At 34.7% G+C, this 23,304-nt stretch overlaps 1 protein-coding gene across 3 annotated transcripts in view; it reads right to left on the minus strand.

Moving 5' to 3' along the window:
* plch2b (phospholipase C, eta 2b) overlaps positions 1-17,497 on the minus strand; it is a 26,856-nt gene extending 9,359 nt beyond the window's left edge. The window contains exons 1-14 of one of the 3 annotated variants that reach the window (XM_073916765.1): positions 17,263-17,497; positions 15,437-15,583; positions 13,392-13,637; positions 13,123-13,250; positions 8,505-8,675; positions 8,308-8,401; positions 7,706-7,909; positions 5,266-5,386; positions 3,428-3,599; positions 3,235-3,342; positions 2,161-2,247; positions 1,975-2,075; positions 672-760; positions 409-594 (exon numbers count right to left, since the gene is read on the minus strand). In XM_073916765.1, the coding sequence (XP_073772866.1) occupies positions 409-594; positions 672-760; positions 1,975-2,075; positions 2,161-2,247; positions 3,235-3,342; positions 3,428-3,599; positions 5,266-5,386; positions 7,706-7,909; positions 8,308-8,401; positions 8,505-8,675; positions 13,123-13,250; positions 13,392-13,637; positions 15,437-15,583; positions 17,263-17,497 (2,089 nt within the window). Of the gene's footprint in view, positions 1-408; positions 595-671; positions 761-1,974; positions 2,079-2,160; positions 2,248-3,234; positions 3,343-3,427; positions 3,600-5,265; positions 5,387-7,705; positions 7,910-8,307; positions 8,402-8,500; positions 8,676-13,122; positions 13,251-13,391; positions 13,638-15,436; positions 15,584-17,262 lie in introns of those variants that run through there. The other 2 variants (XM_068224345.2, XM_073916766.1) reach the window with 2 other exon arrangements.
* Positions 17,498-23,304: the final 5,807 nt, after the last annotated feature.

Raw genomic sequence — 23,304 nt, forward strand, 5'->3', positions numbered from 1 at the left:
AAATATCTAATAATATATGTACATATTTGAAAATATATAATAACATATGTACATATTTGAAAATATCTAATAATATATGTACATATTTAAAAATATATAATAATATATGTACATATTTGAAAATATATAATAATATATGTACATATTTGAAAATATATAATAATATATGTACATATTTGAAAATATATAATAATATATGTACATATTTGTAATTACAATGGTTCAAAAAATATGCAAGCAGCCTTTTTCGAAATTTTCAAAACATATGTTGGATATATGATTTTTATTATTATTATTATTAGTTAAATCCTCATACACATAAATTACTTATATTTCCATGTATCATTTTTTATATGGGTGCAGATAGGAAATCATTTATAATAAATGATAGAAAGAGCTCATTCCAACCTAAATGGCATCCTGCGTTCCAGAAAGGCTGAGGATTGAAGTTACTTGAATCCACACGGTAGTTGGAGGGATAAACTCGTAAAAGTTGCCGTTGATTGAATCGAACTAACTGCGCAGGCTTCAGCTGGAGAATCTGATTGGTTATGCTTTCGTTTAAGGAGGACACTTGCCAGCTGGACATATATGCTGAAACACAAATCACATTTTTGTCAAAACCGAGACTTTTTTCAGTTTTTTCTGTCAATTTATTAGATTTGTCTTACCTTGCGTTTCGATATCATGAACACGCACTGACTTGGTGTATTTGACCAGATCAGAGAGGGCACGAGAAAGTCGCATGGTTTTTCTTCGTCTGCAAACATTTATGTAAAACATGGAGCATCACAGATGTGCACGGTAACATTTTACAGATTATAAAAATGTGTATGTTAAAGTGTAAAATGTATAAATCAAAACATAAAAAATGTAAGTTGGTTAAGATACCTGAGCATATACAGAACAAAGTATATTAGATATAACAGGACTAATAGCATACTAAAACACAATTAATGCTAAATTTCACTATAATTATGTGCTGCATCACGTATAAAATAAAACCTAAATAAGCAAATAAAATATTTATATTATTTATATAATACATTACATATATATAATTAATATATATATATATATATATATATATATATATATATATATATATATATATATATTGATTTTATTTAAAGTAACAAATATATCATGCTTATTTATTTTAGTTTTTGATAACAATATTGTTAGTTAACAATAAAATATTTCTTAATTTTATTTAGTTAAAATATAAAACATCTGAGTGGATGCTGCTCACTGGTGGTGGTATGGAGAGACCCCTCTCATGACTGTGAAGCGCTTTGGGTGTATGGCCATACACGATAACTGCACTATATAAATACACATTACATTACATCACATTGCATGTTAATTTATCAAAACAAGAAGTGTATTTTTAATTTTTATATTATTTTTCATATTTTTGAATTTTACAACAAACTTTACTGTAAATGCAAAAATATTTTACATTTATTCATTGTAATATATATTTTGCAGTTGAAATCAATATTAATAGCTCTCTTGTGAGATTTGTATTATTTTCTAATTATTTCTCAAGTGCTGTTTAATGGAGAGATTTTGCCACACATTTAAAACACAATCATTTCCAATAACTTATTTATTTTGTCTTTGCCATGATGACAGCTCATATTTTATTAGTTATTTTGCAAGATAACAGTATTCAGCTCAAAGTGCCAATTAAAAACTTAATTAGGTTAGTTAGGTTAAATAGAAAAGTTAGATTAATTAGGCAAGTCATTGGACAACACCAATTTGTTTTGCTAAAAATATGGACCTTAAAAATATATGAGAAAACTTTCATACCTCCAACCAAACTAAAAGAAATAAGACTTACTCCAGAAGAAAAAATATAATAGTAAATACTGTGAAAATGTCCCTTCTCTGTTAACCATCACAAATCATAGGAAGGCCAGAAATTTAGTTTTCAACTGTATATTTTGTATTTCTTGCAATACTCACTTGCCATAGTTGATGACCTGTTTATCGTTAGTGCTTGTGATCTCTGGTTCAGTATCAGAGTCACTCACGATGGGTTTCTTTTTTACCTTGACCTGTTTTTTCTTCTGAAACACAGATGTAGAAACCTCAAAATGCTTTTCTTCATTTCTTTTACCCAATTTCACTGGTCTAAAGCCATTTGCAGACCTTGCGCCTGAAGCTGCCCATGAACTTCCTCCGTGAGCGTTTCTTTGATTCATCTGCCGATGCAGACTCTGGCGCTCCTTCTGTGGTCTGTAACCCAGAACACAAACCTTTTTTAGAGCTTTCTTCACACATTCAAACTCAATGACTTACAAATTTAGTCCAACAAACAGATTTACACAACATTTAACAATAAAAGATACAATATTCAAACAATACATAAGAAAGTAAAATGTTAAGAGATAAATACAATATGTAAATAGTAAAAAAAATAAATAAATGAATAAATAAATAAATACAAAAAAAGAGTAAATGAATAAAAAAAAAAAATACTGACCTTCTGTTTTAATCGAAATGAATCTAATCCTCTTCAATTGAACTCTTTCTTGTAGAATTTTTGTTGCCAGATTTTATCAAATTTGTCTGGTTCCTTTTTTAAGGAGAATCTGATTTTCTCCATTTCCAAATGTTTCACTACATCCCTCATTAGATATATATACAGTTGAAGTCAAAATTAATCGCCCTCCTAAGATTTTTTTAATCCTTTTTAAATTCCCAAATTATGTTTAACAGAGCAAGGAATTTTTCACAGTATTTCCTATAATATCTTTTCTTCTGGAGAGTCTTTTTTTTATTTTGGCTAGAATAAAAGCAGTGTTTAATTTTTTTAAACCATTCAAGGTCAAAATTATTAGCCCCCTTAAGCAAAATGTGCTGAAAAAAAAAAAACTTCTTTCTGTTAAACATAAATTGGGGTAAAAATATTCAGGGGGGCTAATATTTTAGCAGGGCTAAAAATAATAATTCTGACTTCAACTGTATGTAGGAGCAGCTTTCTGTTTCCTGTTTAATAATATTAACCTTCATGCTTGTAGACTGACAAATGGAACTGTATTTTGTTCTGTACAGTTTTTAGCTATCTCAAAATCAGTAATGCCTAGAACTGCGATAAAGGGATCTGGATCTTTTGGCTTTTGACATATTCTTGAAAATGTTAGGAAAATAGACACAGACATTTTTTCATGTAGACACTCCAGGTAGGACATAAAGTGATTATAAAAGTAGGAAGCATCTCACATCTCCATTAAGTTGCAGCTCTTCCTCCTCATCCTCTTCTCCGCTGTCTTCATCAGACACGTCCCCTTCATCAGCATCAGCGTCAATGTTTGCTGGCAGTTTCTTGCCCTGGAAAGCAGCTTGGTACACTAAATTGTTGTGCTCTCAAATGCACTCAGTGTTTTTCATAACCCGTTAAAACATATTGTCTCACCTTGACAAGTATTTTGCCTTTCAAATCCTCTGGAGATGGCAGACGTCTGGACTCGTTTGTGTTTATGTTTGACAGGTCCACTTTGTCCTGTAGCACTTCCATGAGGTATTGAGCCATTTTCTTCTGCTGAGGCACAGTGCAGTGGTTCTCTATAGAGAGTATCACTGGGAATCTGAGAGTGGATAACAATTGATTATAGATTATAGTCATCATAAGAAAAACATTATATTATATTCTGTTATATGGGGGGGAGGGGGGGGCTGGGGGGGTTGTTTAAACTCTTTGGTATAGAAATTGCCTTAAAGGACACCTATAATGAAAATCAACTTTTGTAAGCTGTTTGGACAGAACTGTGTGTAGGCATGGTGTTAACACAGTCATACTGGAGTGGTATAAGCCCAACAAGTCTCTTTTTTACATTTTCTGATGTTAAAATAGGACCCAAAACCCAGTGATTTTGAGGTCCACCACAACTTGACGTGAAAGTGTTGTTTTCACCACCCACTAAATTGATTCACAGGCGCCAGGTTTCTATAATTACCTGTATACACAACAGAACATTTTTTGCAAAAAGCTGGGATTAAAATATCTATTACAACTCTCTGGAATTTTAAAAACAGAGCATGTTTGTAATAAAGATTCTGTCTGTGTGTATGTACTGCAAACATTTTTGTGAGACTCATCATGTCAGAAAGACTTGAATAATCTCCACCACAAATACATGGAATAAACTTACTTGTTTTTTTTGGGTTTTTTTTTGCTGTATTTTAGCATCATCCGAGTCTGTCTCTGTCACTAGCACAGTTTATCTATTGCATGATGGGAAGCAGACACGCAGGTCGGAGTAGTGGGCGGGGCAAAGCAGCTCATTTTCATTTAAATCCAAAGGCTACAAAAACAGCTACAGTATACTCAGACTCCAAAAAGGGCAGTTTCTGGAGGCTACAATAAATAATCTGATGGGTATTTTGAGCTGAAACACAAACACATTCTGGAGACACCATAGGCTTATCTTACATCTTGAAAAAAGGGGTAAAATAAGTGCCCTTTAAAGAATATATGTAAATAAATATGACGGATTACAGGCAGGGTTGGGCAAAATTACATCAAAATGTATTTTTAAATAAAATACCAAATTACTTACGTTTATATATCACAATAATATATCACAATAACCCACAACATACAGCAGACATACCATCTATCAAAATAAAATGCTATAAATTTCATTGTATTAAAATAAGCTACAAAAATACAGCAGGATTACCATGCATCAAAATAAAATACTCTATATTTAATTGTATCAAAATAAACTACTGTATTACTAAAATTACTGTAATTCTAAAAATCATGGGATTCTGGGCTTGTCGAAAGATGAAACTTAGTCAGAAATATAATATTTTTTTGACCTGTTCTAATTACAAAAAACACATTGTATGACAATTAAAATATTTATATATGTGTCCCTGGACCATAAAACCAGCCTTTTGTTGCAATGGCAATAACAAAAAATACATTGTATGAGTCAAATGATCTATTTTTCCAAAAATCATTGGAATATTTTGCAAAAAACATGTTCCACGAAGATATATATCACTAAAAAATCAAAACTCAATTTTTGGTTAGTAATATGCATTGCTAAGAAGTTCATTTAAATAATTGATTGTTTTGAATCCTCAGACTAGTTATATAGGTTTCTCAGTCAAAAACTATCCTATCCTAACAAACATCAATGGAAAGTTTATATTTTTAAGCTTTCAGATCATGTATAAATCTTAGTTTGAAAAAATTGACACTTATCACTGGTTTTGTGGTCCAGGCTCACATTTGTCACTCACTGAGTTTTGGCAAATGCGTATTTGTTGATTGTCTCAACAACATCCTTAAAGAGGATTTTTGAGGTAAGCGTGTATCCATGATGCACAATAGGTTCACCATCAGGACCATCCCAGCAGTCAACTAGACAGAAAATACAGACAGTGTCAGCTGTGTGATAACATATTCAATAGGGCTGCACAATATATCAGCAATAGTCACATCGCAGGATGTACAATGTGTTTAAGTTCAGTTTTTAATTTAATTTTGGTGGGATCATAGTTCACCGGAAATCACAGTGTGATACATGTTTAACCTTAAGAGACAGTTTTCCATTTGCTTAATTACTTTGTTTCTAAGGTAATAGTTCCCTTAAAATCCTGTCATCATTTACTAGTCATCTTTCACTTGTTCCAAACCTGTTTGCGTTTCTTTCTTTAGTTATGCACAAAAAACGATATTTTAAAAGCTGTATCCATTTACTTTTCCTAATATAGATGTCAGTGGTTATAGGTTTTCAGCTTTCTTCAAGATATTTTATTATATATTAGACATAAAAAACTCATAAAGGTTTGAAACCACATGAATCGTGGGTAAATTATCATTTTAGAGTGAACTATCCCTGTAAGATGTAAGATTTTAAGAGCAGTTGGATCATTTTTTATAAGAAATTGCAACATTTGTGGTTTTAACAAAAATTAATTGTATTTGTTTTTTATACAATGAAGACTATGCAGTCGCCAGTGGCTTGCTTGGTTCGAGACTTGTGGAGCTGCGCATTGATGGATTAGCTTTTCAGTGTTTGGACTCAGCAGTGAAAATTAAACCCCACTGAACTGAACTAAACTGAACTTCAACTCAAAACTGGACTGACCTAGTTTAAGTTTACAAAAACTTCTATGTTAAGCTGCTTTGACAATCTACATTGTAAAAGCGCTATAGAAATAAAGATGAATTGAATTGAACTGAATAGATTATTTGATTTCCGTACCTGTATACAGTTAGACTCTCCACAAAACCACAAAACACTGTTTGTTTCATTTATGCAGATGAACTGTCCTGAGAAATCATTCCTACCATTATAAAGTTATGAATTCTATAAGTTATGAATATTCTATAAAGTTATGAACTACTAAACTAAGTAATGTTGAACTTGAACTAAGTCATCTGTTGAAGTGAAGTTTAGTTTTAAACTAATTTCGAGAGGAGCATGTGCTCATAATTTACCCAGCTGGTCCACATTAACTAATTATGATCCTCCAATCGAAGGATCCCAAATCACTATATATATCCTCATTTCCTTTCTACAACTATCTTCGTCTGGAAGAAACCCCCCCTCCTCCCCTTCTTCCTCCTTTATCCAGAATGGGCGGCACGGTGGCCCAGTGACTAGCACTGTTGCCTCACAGCAAGAATACCAATGGTGTTGGGTCCTCGCTAAGCCATCTGGTATTTCTGTGTGGAGTTTGCATGTTCTCCCCGTGTCCGCGTGGGTTTCCCCCGGGTTCCCCGGTTTCCTCCCACCATCCAAATGTGCTCTATATTATAGATAAAACAAGCCTAAACCTTTTTTATAATGTCTTACTCTCAGGAAGTTCGCCTTGGCCTCAGCAGCGGGGGAGTTTGAGATAGACCTGAGCTCAATCTCCACTCGCCCTGCAAAAGGGGGGGAGCCCTGGGCTCGAGGATCCCTTGAGCTCAGGGCTCTCTCCCGGGACAGCATGCCAAACAAGCTATGTATATGTATATGTATATGTATATGTATGCTTATGTATAAATCATAAGCTAAGTGTGAACTCTTGAAATGATATTCATATCACAATATATTTAGCAAAACAACAAAGCATTAAAACCAGTGTTGCCAGATATAGCAGACTTTTTCCAGCCCAAAAGCTGTCCAAAACCCACTCAAATGCACAAGAAACACCCAAAATATTAGATTTTTTTTTATTAACCTAGTTACTTTAACAGTCATATTTTTTAACCTTAATGTTGTGCCGATTTTATACTACCTGTTAGAGTATGTTTTACCTTTGGAAATGGGGTAAAAATCGTCCCATTTGGTGTTTTAAATTCTTTTGAACATTTTTAGGCGCTTGTCAATCAGACAGCGCTTCTATGTTTATTTTTGCTGACTGAGTCAGATTTTATTATTTTAATACAACTTTCCTTCACCTCCTCTTGCAGGTGGGCCAACGGGGTTTGTGTTATGCACTGGTCACTACTGGTCACTGGTCACATTGCATTAGTAGCACACAATTATGTGTTGTTAAATAAGTAGCATTTAAAATTTACGTAACAAAACCAATAATATTTTGTCAAAACTACCCAATCGGACGGAAAACTGCCCTATCTGGCAACACTAGATTGAAATGTCACTTTTTTCCCAGTACCGCAGAGCCCTAATATTCCGTTTAATGACTGTAAAAATGAATGCTACACTTTAAAAAATGTTTTTCCTACCTTCCACACAGCGACAGCCCATCTGAAGCACATATGCATACATGTCAACCCGAGACTGAGACAGCAGCTGATCTCCAGTCAGGTAAGTGTTGTGCGAAGACGCGATGTAGTAATTTGTAAGCGGCTGGGTCATGTCCTGATTTACTTGGTAGTGTTCTGGGTTAAAAATGTCTCCTGCAGGACTGCGCATGTAGTTGGTGAAACCTTAGAATGAAAGAAAAAGAAAAGCTCAAGATCAAGTTTTATGAATACTAAACGCACATCATGATATTGCCAAGTCTGATGTGATCCTGGAGTAACATCTATGTTGATCCAGGAGCATAATTTTTGTTTGAAAATGCATCCCATACCTATTCTCTATCCCTAAACCCAACCATAACTGTAAATATTCATATAATCAGTGTTTACAACAATCATGTAGAAGCGCGTAAACCTAACCGTGGATCTATACTTAACATAAGTGGTAAATGTGTCCCTTCATTCTGATTGGCTGATTGGAATGTTGTTTCAGGATCAACATAGATGTTAATCCAGGAATATGTCCCCTTGGTGAAATCAGGTTGGTGATACTGCACAGATGTAGCTGAGGAAGAGTCTCATACCATCAATACCCAGCACCACATGACTTTGGTTTTGAGAACATGGCTCAAACTGGTTAATGATCATTTTGCAGTATTCTTTGGTCACATTTACCATCTAGAAGAAAAAAAGCATATCAGCAATTATAAAAAGGACAGTTCAAGTGGCATTATATTTAACAAATAACTGTGTGGCGGTACGCAAAATGAATCACACCAGCCTTTTGCTCGCTTTCTAAGAAGCGCTGCAGGTCGTTCAGGTCCAGGTGCTCTTTGTGGTTGCTGTAGCTGATCATCAGTAAATAAAGATCTCGTCGTGTTGAGATCAGTTTGTAAAAGGTGCAGAATTCCTCAAATGTCAATGACCCCTGGTTTTCATCAGTGTCAGCCTCCTGTGAATGCACATTTATGGAAGCTTAACTTCACACATATTTCATAAAATGTAATGTGCATTTTTGTATAAGGGTTAAAAAGCCATCTGCCGTATATTGTAACTGTCAAAGCCAGTCCACGAACACAAGCTGACTGGGCATCTGAAAAGACTTTTGCTGCTTGTTCAAACTACTTATTTAATATGAGTTGAACCAACACAATTGTAAAGTTTTTTGGGGGGACAACTTAATTGTTTTATGCTCAATCCACTTAAATTTGTAAAGGAAAAAACATTTAAGTTAACCTAATCATTTTGTGTTGGCACAACATGAAGGAATTGTCTGTAATTTTTACAGTGTAGTTATATGTGTCACGATCAGTGTGTGATCGATGTGTACCGACTACAATTGTGTTACTTTATGAACTACATTTCCCATCAAGCACCTCGCACACTCCTTTTTCCAAATCTCCAATGATTACACACACAGCTGGTAGCTGATCAAAAATCAATTACATGTACTACATGGACTACTTAAGCACCATAGAGGCATTCATTCCTTGCTCAGTATTGTTCAATGTCTTTGTTCCTAGGTTTTGGTCTGTCTGACTTTTGATTCTTGGATTGTGACAGTTTTTCTGCCTGCCCTGACATTTGCCTGTCTCTTGGATTACTCTTTTGCATTGCCTTTGCAATTTGTTTTGTTCCTGTTTTTAATCCTGCCTGCTGACTATTTTCTTAAAATAAAGCTGCATGTGAAACATGCTTGTATTAATCTGCAATAAACTTGAGGATTTTGCAATGCTAATTTAGAGTCAATTTGGTCCATACAGATAATCAAAAACATTCTGGGAGAAATCTTATCAAGGTTATTTTAGTATACGAGAACTAAAAGACACACTATTGGTCAAAACATTTTTTTTTAACTGAAATAAAATAAAGAATTCATAATAAATGATAAACTACAGTACAACAGTAACTGAAAAAAGCCAACAGAAATAAAATAACAATTCTCAAAAATAATAATTGTGTTCAGAATTATAAAGCACTCATTCTGTGTCGGAAAATTAACGGCTGTTTAGTAAAGTACTTGATGACACTTTATATTAACATTCTGATTCCCTTGTCTTTTTTGTATTTTATTACCCTAAATAACCTAGGTTGACGAAGTGGCGCAGTAGGTAGGGCTGTCGCCTCACAGCAAGACGGTCACTGGTTCGAGCCTCGGCTGGGTCAGTTGGTGTTTCTGTGTGGAGTTTGCATGTTCTCCCTGCGTTCACGTGGGTTTCCTCCGGGTACTCCGGTTTCCCCCACAGTCCAAAGACATGCGGTACAGGTGAATTGGGTAGGTTAAATTGTTCTTAGTGTATAAGTGTGTGAATGAGTGTGTGTGGATGTTTCCCTGGGATGGGTTGCAGCTGGAAGGGCATTCGCTGCGTAGAACTTGCTGGATAAGTTGGTGGTTCATTCCGCTGTGGCGACCCCAGATTAATATAGGGACTAAGCTGAAAAGAAAATGATTGATTGAATAAACCATAACCTAAATAGCCGGGTCAGTTCCTTTTTTACAGCAAATTTTTAAAAAGCACTGAACTAAAAACTAAATGAAAAATGCAAAACCATAAAAACCTTGATGGATGCATATTACAAATCCTGATTACAAAAATGATTTGGCCTTCAATATTTTATGCATAGTTTAATAGAAACTGATCCCTAATAGTCTGAAAGGCCTTTTCAGGAAAAGCTTGACTGCAGTTGGCAGTAATATAATACATATCTAGTGAAGTCAAGTGAAGTGAAGCATAAAAAAAAATTATCGATTTTTGCAAACATTAACAGATTGACACTGACAGACACTTAGCATGTGTTGAGGTTTTTTTTATTTAATTCAATGTTTCGCTTGTACTTTTAGTGAAAGTAGTGTCATGGTATTTGTTGCAGTAGAAATGTATGTCTCCATTAAGGATTAGAGACACTAAAACTAAGACCTCAACCAGTTTCAGACAAGGCCATCTGTTCAGAGCGAACCATATGTTACATACTCACTTAGAACACTCATTGGCATCTTATCTAATGGCACTCAGAAAGTCTTTTAAACCAATATAACCTGCCACAGGACATTAGTAAATAAAGACATTTCAGCCAACTTTGAGGTTTTAAAGTCAGCAGAATCAGACTTTTCAAAAATACCAGTTAGCAGAATATGTTAGATTTTTTTATTTTATTTAGCATGGCTTACTAAGTTCACCTGTTCACAATAGCGGCCATGTCATATGTATGCAGACTGTTGAACTGATCAAGCATACACTGTTCAAAAATTTGGGGATTCTGAGTGCATTAAATTGATCAAACTTGACAGAAAATATATAATGCAATTTATATAATGTCCTAAAATAATACATTCTGAAAGCACAGCTCAAAGTCGCATGTGTTTTTTTTGTTTTGTTTTTTTTTACAGCTAGAGGGTGGGTATTTGCAAAAGAAAATGAGTGAATCCAGCCAAAATTATGTTCATGAATGAAGTATTCAAAACTTATTTTCCTGGTAATATGAAGCAAAGTAATGGGCTTTTAAAAACAGGAAGCGAACCACACTGCATTTTTTGTTGACAAAAAAAAATCTTGGTGTGCATTTTTATGTCACTAGGGCAACAACGAAATCAGTGTATTGTGCGTGAGTGTTGCTGTTGATATTGCTATTATTGTTAATATTGTAATATTCAAGATTTGTCATACAGCATCTTTAAAAATCTCCAAAGTCATCTTGACAATACAAACACTGCAGTCAACGGAAACCCACCTCTGTTTTCATTTGATTGGAGAATGAAAAAGACGCGACTGACGTTATGCACTTTTTCCACTCAGAGCTGACATTTTTTTCAACTGAGAGTGCACAGCCCACAAAAGTAAAAACATGAGGTGCAGTAGGTGGTTAATAGGGCGCATAAGCAACGCACAAAATGCTTGCGGCCATTAACCATTTAAATAATGCAAAAAGCATGTTGAGTGTGATCGGCTCCTGAGGCTCAAAGCTGCTGAAACAACTGCTGAAGATTGATGGGTTTTTATTATGCCACAGTCAACAGCTTCTGGTTCTTCTGGTCATTATTATTAACATGCTGATTTATTATACTAAACACATTTTAGGGTTTTATTATAAACATAACATATTAAAGCATCTTTGATGTTTCCCTATTTTCTGTAGTGCCAAACTGAAAATCGAGAGTGTGACATCCTTAACATACAGTGGCAGAGAGAGCTGAAATGTGCTGAAATTTAGGAAAACACATGCAACACATGCAATTACAAAAAAACGCCAGCAAACTAAGAAAAGATCTTCATCTGTTTGACAGCACACATGCTGCAAATCCTCACAATTTAAACACACTTTTAAAAACGTGCTGCATTTTCACACAAAGCAAACAATTTATGAAAACGCACTAAATTTTCTCATTACATTTTTAAATATCATCGAACGCAACGGAAATGTTTCAAGAGGACCCTAAAATTTGATGGACTCGACTATTTAGGTTTTTGTTATTTAGGATAATAATATACAAAAGACAAGAGAATCCGGATGTTAAAATAAACAAACACAAAACTCACCTTTCAAAGATCATCTACAACTTCACTGAGCAATGATCACGGTACAGCGTGCCACTTTAGCTCTCAAAAAATACTCAGGTCCTGATGAAAACCATGTGGGTTGAATTATTGTCCAATTAAATGTATGTTTTGAGAGCTAAAGTGGAAGTGTGCTGATTTTATTTGACCTTTTCTACTGTTTTTGGCTTGATTGAGCACCTGTCTTTAAGATTTTTCTAGATGTGCGGACACTGATGATGTTTTTCTTTTTTATATACCAATAAACCTTTGAAAAAACGCCAAATCAAGAAAGAAACAAAAAAATCAAAAACTCATATCAACCCCCAATATTTGTGATTTTTAAAACAGTATGCTAAAACAAAAACAGAGTTTACAAGGATAAAGCTGCTCAGTTTTTAAACCAACTCAAGGAATGATATATTATAATTTTTTCTTTCTGTTACTTAGATTTCTGCACAAATACACTACGTGAAGTTTATTTATAAACTAATTTCGAGAGTATCACTTGCTTATAATTGTTCACGGCGGGTCCTACATTAGCTTAAGATAGATTCACCTATCAGATGATTCCTAACTCACCATAAACAACCAAAGTCTCTCATCTTAGAATCTTCGTCTAAAAAAAAATCCCCCCACCCACCTTTACTCCCCCTCCTTTTAGATAGGCGTCACAGTAACCCAGTGATTAGCACTGTTGCCTCACAGCAAGAATGTCCCTGGTTAAAGTCCCTACTAAACCAGTCGACATTTCTTTGGGAGTTTGCTCGTTCTCGTACATGATCACATTTTACACTTTTTGTTTAAAGACCTCTTGCCCCGACTACTTTCATAATGCATTCTGACAAGTTGTATAATGAAATGTACCTGGAACATTTCTCTGACTTTCTGCTTTGGGAGGTTCACGTTGAGCTTGTGAAGCAGCTGCAGGACTTCTCCAATGCTCAGATTTCCATCTCCATTTTTGTCTGCCTCTGAAAAGGTCTGTCTCAACCATTTGCAACAGTCTGTAAGGAAACCTCCGCACCACAATACAGAACAATTTGCACAAAACTAAACCAGGCCACATGAGGGGGCTGTGTGTGGATTTAGTCTGCCTCTATGACAGACAGCCCTTCTCCCTCAATTAAAAGGATATTGATCTCGTGTGCGTTGCCTTTTTGCCAGACTGTCCTCGTCACTGATGCCTGCCAGGAGGTATTTAAGGCCAGTGATCCAGGTCCGTGCCTCTTCTCCATTGGTGGAAACCAAGTCAAGAGACTCCACGTGGTCTCCGTGGTAAATACTGAAGCAGCAGTTTGGATCAAAGTTATTGTTGGCAAATCGCCTAAAGACCTCGGTTCTCATTCCTTCACAGACCTCATGGATAGAGTCTATGGTGACTGAATAAAACAAGAACAGTGGAAGTTTGATCATTTTTTCAGGGGTTTTCAGTGACTCTCCAATATAATAATATACAATCAAGCCCAAAATTATTTATATCCCAGGAGTTTGAATAATTTCAGGCTTGACTGTATATAATATGGACAAAATAAAAAGTCTGTTGTTTCATATTATGTTCTATCATTTATTTTGTGGTCACAAATACATCGTTTACAGTAATACTTTTTCAACATTTATATGATAGGTAAATATAATATTATAAATATAAATAACACTATTGTAAGAAAGTTGCAATCCTGAAAGTACAAAGTTTACATTTAGCATTTTATTAATTAATTGTATTTATTTCTATTTATTTATTAATTTCATATATTTATTTATTTTATGTTGGACATGTAATCATTACTTTTGAAAGCTGTTTTATTAATATGTATTTTATATTTTTACATTTTTAATAATACATTTGTCCTGATATTACATACATACATACATACATAAAGTGACAAATATAATCACATAAGATTTTTTTTGAGTATATACTTTAAAATGTAAAAAAACAAATGGTTCTTTGGTTTATACAGTTAAAGTAAGAATTATTAGAACCCCTGAATTATTAGCCCCCGTTTATTTCCCCCCACTTTCTGATTAACCAAAAGAAGATTGGTTTAAATAGTTTAAATAACTCATCTATGATTTATTTTATCTTTGCTATGATGACAGTAAATAATATTTTACAATATATATTTTCAAGACACTTTCTTTTCTAGAAAATTTTGTAACACTGATAAATTCAAAATAAACTAATAACAGACTTTATATGAATTTCCCATGTGCATTGAAAAGCTATGTAAACAGTGTTGGAATACTGTGTCCCACAATGAAATGTGCATGCTTTTACTCTTTAGTTACCAGAATGTGAAGCTTTTAACCCAATAAATATAGTATCAGTCAATATTTTTGTGATGTTAAACTATTTTACACTCACCATCTTGCAGTGTGATGTGATCATGTGACAAATCCACTGAAGTCATGTGATATTTTCTACTCTAAAATATATTCTGCATTTTATAATCTATTTTCTAATATTTTTTTAAAAGAATGAGTAATGTCTATATATATTATAAATAGTTATACATCACTTATTTGGATTTTTGTCATAAAAAATGTACAAAAACAAAGTTTAAACATTCAAAAACCCCATAAAATTGTAATCAAATGTGGATTAGGTCAAAATATTCAACACATAAACTCTTATCATACACTCTCAGAAATAAAGGTACGCAAACTGTCACTAGGGTAGTATCTTTACAAAAAAAAAACAAATTTGTACCCAAAAGGTCTATATTAATACATCTAGGGTACATATTAGTACCTAAAAAAAGTACAAAAGTGTTCATCTTAAAATTTGTAGGTACTAATATATACATTTGAGGTACCAATATGGACCCTTTAAGAACAAATGTGTACCTTTTAAAGAGGTACCACCCCGGTGACAGTTTGCATACCTTTATTTCTGAGAGTGTAATTTATGTATGATCACACTGTTTTATCAAACTATCTTTTATCAAAGAAATTTTTTGCTTCATTCATTCATGTATGCATTTGTTTATGGATTTATTTATGCAGTAATCCATGAGCAATAGGCTAATATGCCATAAACATCTCCACTTTTTAAAAGAAAAGCCATGTACATGAATTGCAAACTAATATTCAATGCCCCATTAAATCACATAACTTATTTTAATAAGCACTAGACACATATCCTGCCAGCACATAAACAGATTTCAATCTCACTCACTTTTTGCTCTCTCATGTTTCCTTGAAGGCCTCCAGCGGATACAGGACTTGTGCTCATCTAGATAAAAGAGACGCACCAGAGCCTTGGATTTTCCTCTCAGTTTGATCATTTGAGAGCCGGCCTGCATGTTGCACATGCATCTCTCCACTGCGAAAGAGCATTTTATTAGTAGTATCTGGCTGCAAATGTGATATCAACACACTGTAAAAAATATATGAATAATATGTCATGAAAGCATATGCTTTCGCCTTACTTTAACTTAATAAAATAAGTTAATCGTGTTTCAGGATTATTTTAGTCACATGCCATAAAACTTTTAAGTGTTTAAGTCATTAATGTAAAGTAAGAAGCAATTATTTGTAAAGTTAATTTGACTTCAAAACAGCCATCCATTTTTTACAATGTAATAGGAGTGCACTTTTAAAAGAAAATCCTTTTAAATGTCAGTTTAATTGTCCAAGCAGACGTATCAAGTACCATCTCAATCAGATTACCCAGCTGCGTCACACACACATACACTTAAAGCGTTCCATAGCCGTAACAATTTTTACTATGTAGAAAGTGCATATTCTTTCCCCTTACCCCTACCCCACCTTTAAATCTGACCCTCACAGGAAACAATTTGCATTTTTATATTTTTAATACACTTCATTCTGTGTGATTTATGAACCCTTTTTCACATGGGGACAAAACAATGTCCCCACAAGGTCAAAAATGTACTGGTATTGATATATTTTAAATGTCCCCACAACGTAAAGAATACAAGGCACACATACACACACGTAGGTTAGTAAGGGTGTTTACTGCGTGCTGGCAGCCTGGCACATATCATGGAAAGTACAACAATGATTTCTTACAAGGACAATGTCTTTTTAAACATTCAGCAACATAATTTGTTTGAATTACAACAAAATATTAATAATATTTCAGGATTTACTGAAGATTTACTATGTCTTTTAGGAAGGGGTTTGAGTAAAATGTTAATATTTGTCATTATTATGTTTGGTTCAATCTACTGTGGCGATCACTGATAAAACAGAGACGAAGCCGAGGGTTAGTGAGTGAATGGGAAACAGTTATTTTGAGAATTTCCTTTAGAAAGGGACAATTGGCCACAATGTTTTCACTTGTTCTGAAATTCAACAAATATAGTTGAAATGCTATTATCTTTTTTGACGTCTAAAATGTCAGAATGACATGTTGATGTACCAGAAGTCAACAAAGGTTACTTTTATCGGTCACTTCAGGCTATGTTTTCAAAACGTTGCTTTGGAGGAGCGGATCAAGGACAGAGGGGTCATGTGACGCAGCTACTCAGTCTAATCTCCAGGGATTGTTTGTTTCCATATGCTGTGAGGTGCATATCTTACACCGGCCAATCATTTAGTACACAGTCATTTCAAGTTCACTCAGAGTAACACTGCATAAACTAACAAATTACTGCAGTAAACATCAAATTCAACATAGTAATAGGCCTATATACTTCTGGAAATATAAAAGTGCTGGAAAGTGGCTGATTTAAACCACGCAATGCTATTATATTGTGTCATCTGTCAATACATTTATATTCTGTCATCTTTTATGTTCTGTTATCTTTTAACCTAGCCTACTCCACTTGTTCCAAAGTTTTTTCAGTTGCCATTGACTTCCATTGACAGTTATTTTCTTCCAACTAAAAGGATGTCAATGATGTTTCCAAGTCACATGCTTCAATGTAGGCTATCTTCTTAAAAGTCTGGTACCGCTTGAGAGTGTGTGCTACGTGAAGTTTCAATTTATTGAGTAAACTATCCAATTTAAGCACCCTTAAGTGTCTAAATGCTTACCAATCTGGCCCATTCTCCACTTTGGTGAGGCGACGATGCTTCCCCCTATCCAGAAAAACTCCTCCGCCAAACGCGAAATCGCGGCTTTCTGCCACAGTTTGGGTGAAGTCATGATGGACGGAGAGGCCGATCTGAAATTTGTGTTGGGTCTCCGGCCGGGACTTGGGGGCCTCCGGGCGAGCGACGGTGAAAACAAGACCGGAGAAGACGGTGCCATAGCTGGAGATGAGTTCATTACTGCGGGACACTTGTGTGGTCATAACCTGGACCTGTGGGCATGTTCCTCCATCCGGTGGTCACTCATAAGGTCAGCTCTCGTCCGTCCAGCGGGACAGGTGTTACTGAAATGATGAGCCGACACTTCTCAGTGTACACGAATGCTTTAATTCCAGCTGGCACCTCTTCTGGACTGATCCTCTTAGCGGCCGACCCTCTCTCTGGTCCATTGATATCGCGTTTTCTTCAGATATTCTTCAGGGTTTTTAGTTGTCGTTGTGGCTGCAGGTTTTCGGGGAATCTGGGACGGGAAGAACCGAGGAGCCACACGTGTCAGCGGTCAGTAAATCTCTAATCCAGGATGAGGTGAAGGCATTACTCGTACTGGGGGATTTTAATTGTCGGTGCATGGACTTGAGGAATAAGGATAGAGGATGATATTTCAATATTTTTGTTTTACTAATGGGACTGAAGGAATGGCGGCAAAAGGAAACATGACGTTTCTCTTGGCTTCACTATTGTTTATAGGCTATTTTAAACTTATATTGTTGTATTTTTAATGTAGAACCACTGTTCTTATAGTCTTTAAAGTAGGATTAGCTGCTCTTATTAAACTGCTAAATAGGCCTATATATTTTGTCTAGTGTAGTGTTATGTATCATTTTATAGAATTCATTATTAATTATTCATTCATTCATTTATTTTCTTTTTTGCTTTGTCCCTTTATTAATCTGGGGTCGCCACAGCAAAATGAACCGCCAGCCTATCCAGCACATTGTACGCATCGGATGCCCTACCAGCTGCAACCCATCACTGGGAAACACCCCTACACTCTCATTCATACACATCCACTATGGACAATGTAGTTAATCCAATTCACTTAAAGGCTTATAGTGCATGTCTTTGGACTGTGGGGGAAACTGGAGAACTTGGAGGAAATTTATGTGGATTTATTAACTTGTGCAATACTTAACATTTCTGTTTGCACACGAGCTACTGTACATACACATGCACTGCACAATTATTTCACTGTATGCATTATAAATTATTATATAGTTATTATAAAATTATATGTTATATAATGCAGTTCCTGAGAGCTGCCACGTTAAATGAATTTCGTTGTATCGCTGCAATGACAATACAGTCTCTTTAGTCTTTACATTGGAGGATTTGTGTGTTTTTAATTGCCCGTTTTTTTTCTTTTCTACATTACAACATGAAATAACAAAACTGACCCATTCTGTGATTTCTAAAAGATCAATAATGTGAACCACAGCCTATAAACTATTGTTATTGCATGAATTCATTAATGGTTGTTTTTTCTAAACATTAACAAAGTTTCTGTTTAAAAATACCCTCATTAATTCTTAAAAATGGCAAATGTCTTTGATTTATACTGAAAGCAAGGGGTCCGGTTTCACACCAGATTACAGTGCAGGTTAAATCCACATGTTGGTTGTAGTTAATAAACTATTATTCTCTCATTTATTTCCTTTTCGGCTTAGTCCCTTTATTAATCTGGGGTCGCCAGACCTTGACATCAGTATCTTGTGTGTTTATGTATAGAATGTTTATGTATAGAATTTATCATGTGTGCATATGTATGGAGTGTATCATGTGTTCATATGTATAGAGTGTATAATGTGTGCATTTGTATAGTGTATAATAGTGGTTCTCAAACTGTGGTACGTGTACCACTAGTGGTACGCAGGCTTACTTCTAGTGGTACGCGGAGGAATCAATGAGTAACAAATGAAACAATTTTAATCATTTGATGTGTATACAATAACACCAATGTGATAAGTATTGTCTGTTCCTTAAAGCCTACGATCAAATCGTTGTGCTTGGAATGTTTACTTTAGTGCATCGCGTCATCAGCTGCTAAAAATCTATTCAATTGAACTAGAGAAAGAGGTGCGTGGTGCTGGCAGAGCAGATACTGTACGTGCTAGAGTAGTAGTCTCCAACTCTTGGACCACAGACCGGCACCAGTCTATAGATCAACTGGTACCGGACTGCACAAAAAATCATTAATTATTTTATTTATTTTGTAAAATCTTTTAATTTGGAAAATGACCATATTCTCTTGTTACACCTCAGTCACTTGAGTGCCAAAATTTAACCTGCAGGCTAGCAAAATTTGTAAGGACTAAGGAGTAAGCAGCACGAAGCACTTGCGTGTTCCAGGCATCCCTAGTTGAAAACATCTTAACTTTTCAGAATGCAGCACTACGAGTCGGCATAAGAACCGACTGATAAGCTTCAAATTTTGTATGGAATATAATTTCGTTAAATGAATATGACTCTGACTTGTTTTCGAACTGTGCAGTGCTGTAGCTGCTTAATTTGACCAACTATGCTATTTTATTTCAATACTGGTCATTATGGTGGTACTTGGAGAGATCATTTTTTCTGAGGTGGTACTTGGTGGAAAAAGTTTGAGAACCACTGGTGTATAATGTTTGTATATGTATAGAATGTATCATGTATGGAGTGTATCATGTTTGTATGTCTATATAATGTGTTCATATGTATAGAGCATAACATGTTTATATGTATAAAATGTATTGTGTGTATATGTATAGAATGTATCATGTGTGCAGACGTATGGAGTGTATCATGTGTGCATCTGTATGAAGTCAACTCACCTTTGAAGCCAGAGACCTGTGTTCTATCCCAGACCTTGACATCAGTGTGTCGTGTGTGTATATGTATAGAGTGTATCATATGTGCATATGTATGGAGTGTATTGTGTTTATGTATAGAATGTATAATTTGTGCATATGCATTGAGTGTATCATGTTTGTGTAAGTATAGAATATATCATGTGTGCATATGTATTGAGTGTATCATGTTTGTATAAGTATAGAATGCATCATGTGTGCATATGTATGAAGTGTATCATGTTTGCATATGTATAGAGTTTATTACATGTGCATATGTATAGAATGTAACGTGTGCAAATGTATGGAATGTATCATGTTTGTATAGAGAGTATCATGTTTGTATATGTAAATAATGCATAATATGTTCATACGTATAGAGTATATTATGTTTGTATATGTATAGAATGTATCATGTGTGCATATGTATTGAGTGTGCATATGTAAAAACTGTATCATGTATAGAATGTATCATGTGTGCATATGTATGGAGTGCATCATGTGTGCATCTGTATGTTATGCATTGTTCGTCATAAGAGTTCATCAGCTACTATGTAGTAGCTCAGTGGTTAAGGAACTCACCTTTCAAGCCAGAGACCCGGGTTTTATCCCAGACCTTGATGTCAGTGTGTCGTGTGTGTATATGTATATAATGTATAGTTTTTGCATATGCATTGAGTGTATCATGTTTGTATATGTATAGAATGTATCATGTGAGCATAGCTATAAAATGTATCATGTGTGTAGATGTATAGAATGTATATTTTGTGCAAATGTATTGTATATCATGTTTGTATATGTATAGAATGTATCATGTGTGCATATGTATTGAGTTTATCATGTTTGTATATGTATAAAATGCATTGTGTGCATATACAGTATATAGAATGTATCATTTGTGCATATGTATGAAGTATATTATGTTTGTATATGTATAGAGTTTATTATGTGTGCATCTGGATGGTGTACATTGTTCGTCGTATGTGTTCATCAACTCCCAGTAGCTCTGTGGTTAAGGAACTCACCTTTCAAGCCAGACAGCCAGGTTCTATCCCAGACCTTGACATCAGTGTGTCGTGTGTGTATATGTATAGAATGCATCATTTGTGCGTATGTATGATGTGTATCATGTTTGTATATGTATAGTTTATCATGTGTGCAGCTGTATAGAATGTATCATGTGTGCATATGTAAAAAACATGTCATGTATAAAATGTTACATGTGTGCATATGTATGGAGTGTATCAACTGTGCATTGTTCGTCGAATGAGGTTATCAGCTCCCAATTGCTCAGTGGTTCAGGAAGTCATCTTTCAAGCCAGAGACCCGGGTTCTATCCAAGACCTTGACATCTGTGCATCGTGTTTATGTAAAGATTGTATCGTGTGTGCATAAGTATTGAGTGTATCATGTTTGCATATGTATAGAATGTATCATGTGTGCATATGTATGTAGTGTATCATGTTTTTATGTGTATGGTGTGCATTGTTCGCCATATGAATTCATCCTAGTACTAGTCCTAGTAGCTTAGGGATTAAGAACTCACCTTTCAAGCCAGACACCCGGGTTCTATACCACACGTTGACATCCGTGTATCGTGTGTATTTGTGTATAGAATGTATCATGTGTGCCGAAGTATGAAGTGTATCATGTTTGTATATGTATAGAGTTTATTGTGTGCAAATGTATGGAATGTATCATGTTTGTATAGAGTATCATGTTTGTATATGTAAATAATGTATAATATGTTCATATGTATAGAGTATGTTTGCATATGTATAGAATGTATCATGTGTGCATATGTATAGTGTATCATGTGCGCATATGTATAGAATGTATTATGTGTGCATATGTATTGAGTGTATCATGTTTGTATATGTATAGAATGTATCATGTGTGCATATGTATAGAATGTATCATGTGTGCATATGTATAGAATGTATCATGTGTGCATATGTATAGAGTGCATTGTTCGTTGTATGAATTTATCAGCTCCCAATAGCTCAGTGGTTAAGGAACTCAGCTTTCCAGCCAGAGACCCAGGTTCCATCCCAGACCTTGACATCAGTGTGTCGTGTGTGTATATGTATAGAATGTATTATTTGTGCATATGCATTGAGTGTATCATGTCTATATATGTATAGAATGTATCATGTGTGCATATGTATTGAGTGTATCATGTTTGTATATGTATAGAATGTATCGAGTGTGCATATGTATAGAATGTATCACGTGTGCATATGTATCGAATGTATCATGTTTGTATATGTATAGAATGCATCGAGTGTGCATATGTATAGAATGTATCATGTTTGTATATGTATAGAATGCATTGTGGGTGCATATGTATGAAGTGTATCATGTTTGTATATGTATAGAGTTATAATTCTTAAATACCATACAGCAAAAAAAATGTTAGAAAACACAAGAATGGTTGATTTTGTTTAATGATATTATTATAGGTGGGGGGGAGAACATTAAAACAAGTGACGAAAATGACCAACATCAAAACCAAAACTATGACAAGACCCTGAACACAATGCACATCTCTAGTGTTGACGCATGAGAACATCGAGAGGAGTTAAAAAGTGACACAGGCAAGCAGACGGGTCTCCTTATAGAGAAGGCTGAAGGAAAAATGTACCCAGAATAAATAGAGCGATGGAGAGGTTAGCATATGTATTACTGCAGGTTTATTCAAGACAGGGGAGATAAAAGATCATCAGAGAAACTCTTTACAGTTCGTCAGTCACATTTCTGAAGCCAAACTCTTTGCTTTGGTAATTATATATAAAGTGATTTCCAAAGGGACTGAAATTATTCAGAAATATAATGATCTACAACTTTTTTTTCTTGTTAATATAAGGATTTTATACAGTAAATGCCCTCTAGTTGAAAATATGATAGGAGAAATTCATTTTCGTGTTACATTATTTTATACATACAGTCTATTGGTTTGGAGCAACAACAACAAAAAAAGCATTTAGAGTGAAATGTAAAGCAAGCTATCATATTTACAGCTTTATTTTTTAACGTTTCAGTGGTATTCACATCTGTAACAAATGTACGAAAACGGTTTTATTCAATACTCGGTGTTTGAGATCTGAAAAAACAGAGGGCTTCAAATACACAATACAACTATCTTTTCTTAAAAGTGCAATTC

Source organism: Danio rerio, chromosome 11 (genome assembly GCF_049306965.1).
Source record: "Danio rerio strain Tuebingen ecotype United States chromosome 11, GRCz12tu, whole genome shotgun sequence".
Classification (NCBI taxonomy): Eukaryota; Metazoa; Chordata; class Actinopteri; order Cypriniformes; family Danionidae; genus Danio; species Danio rerio.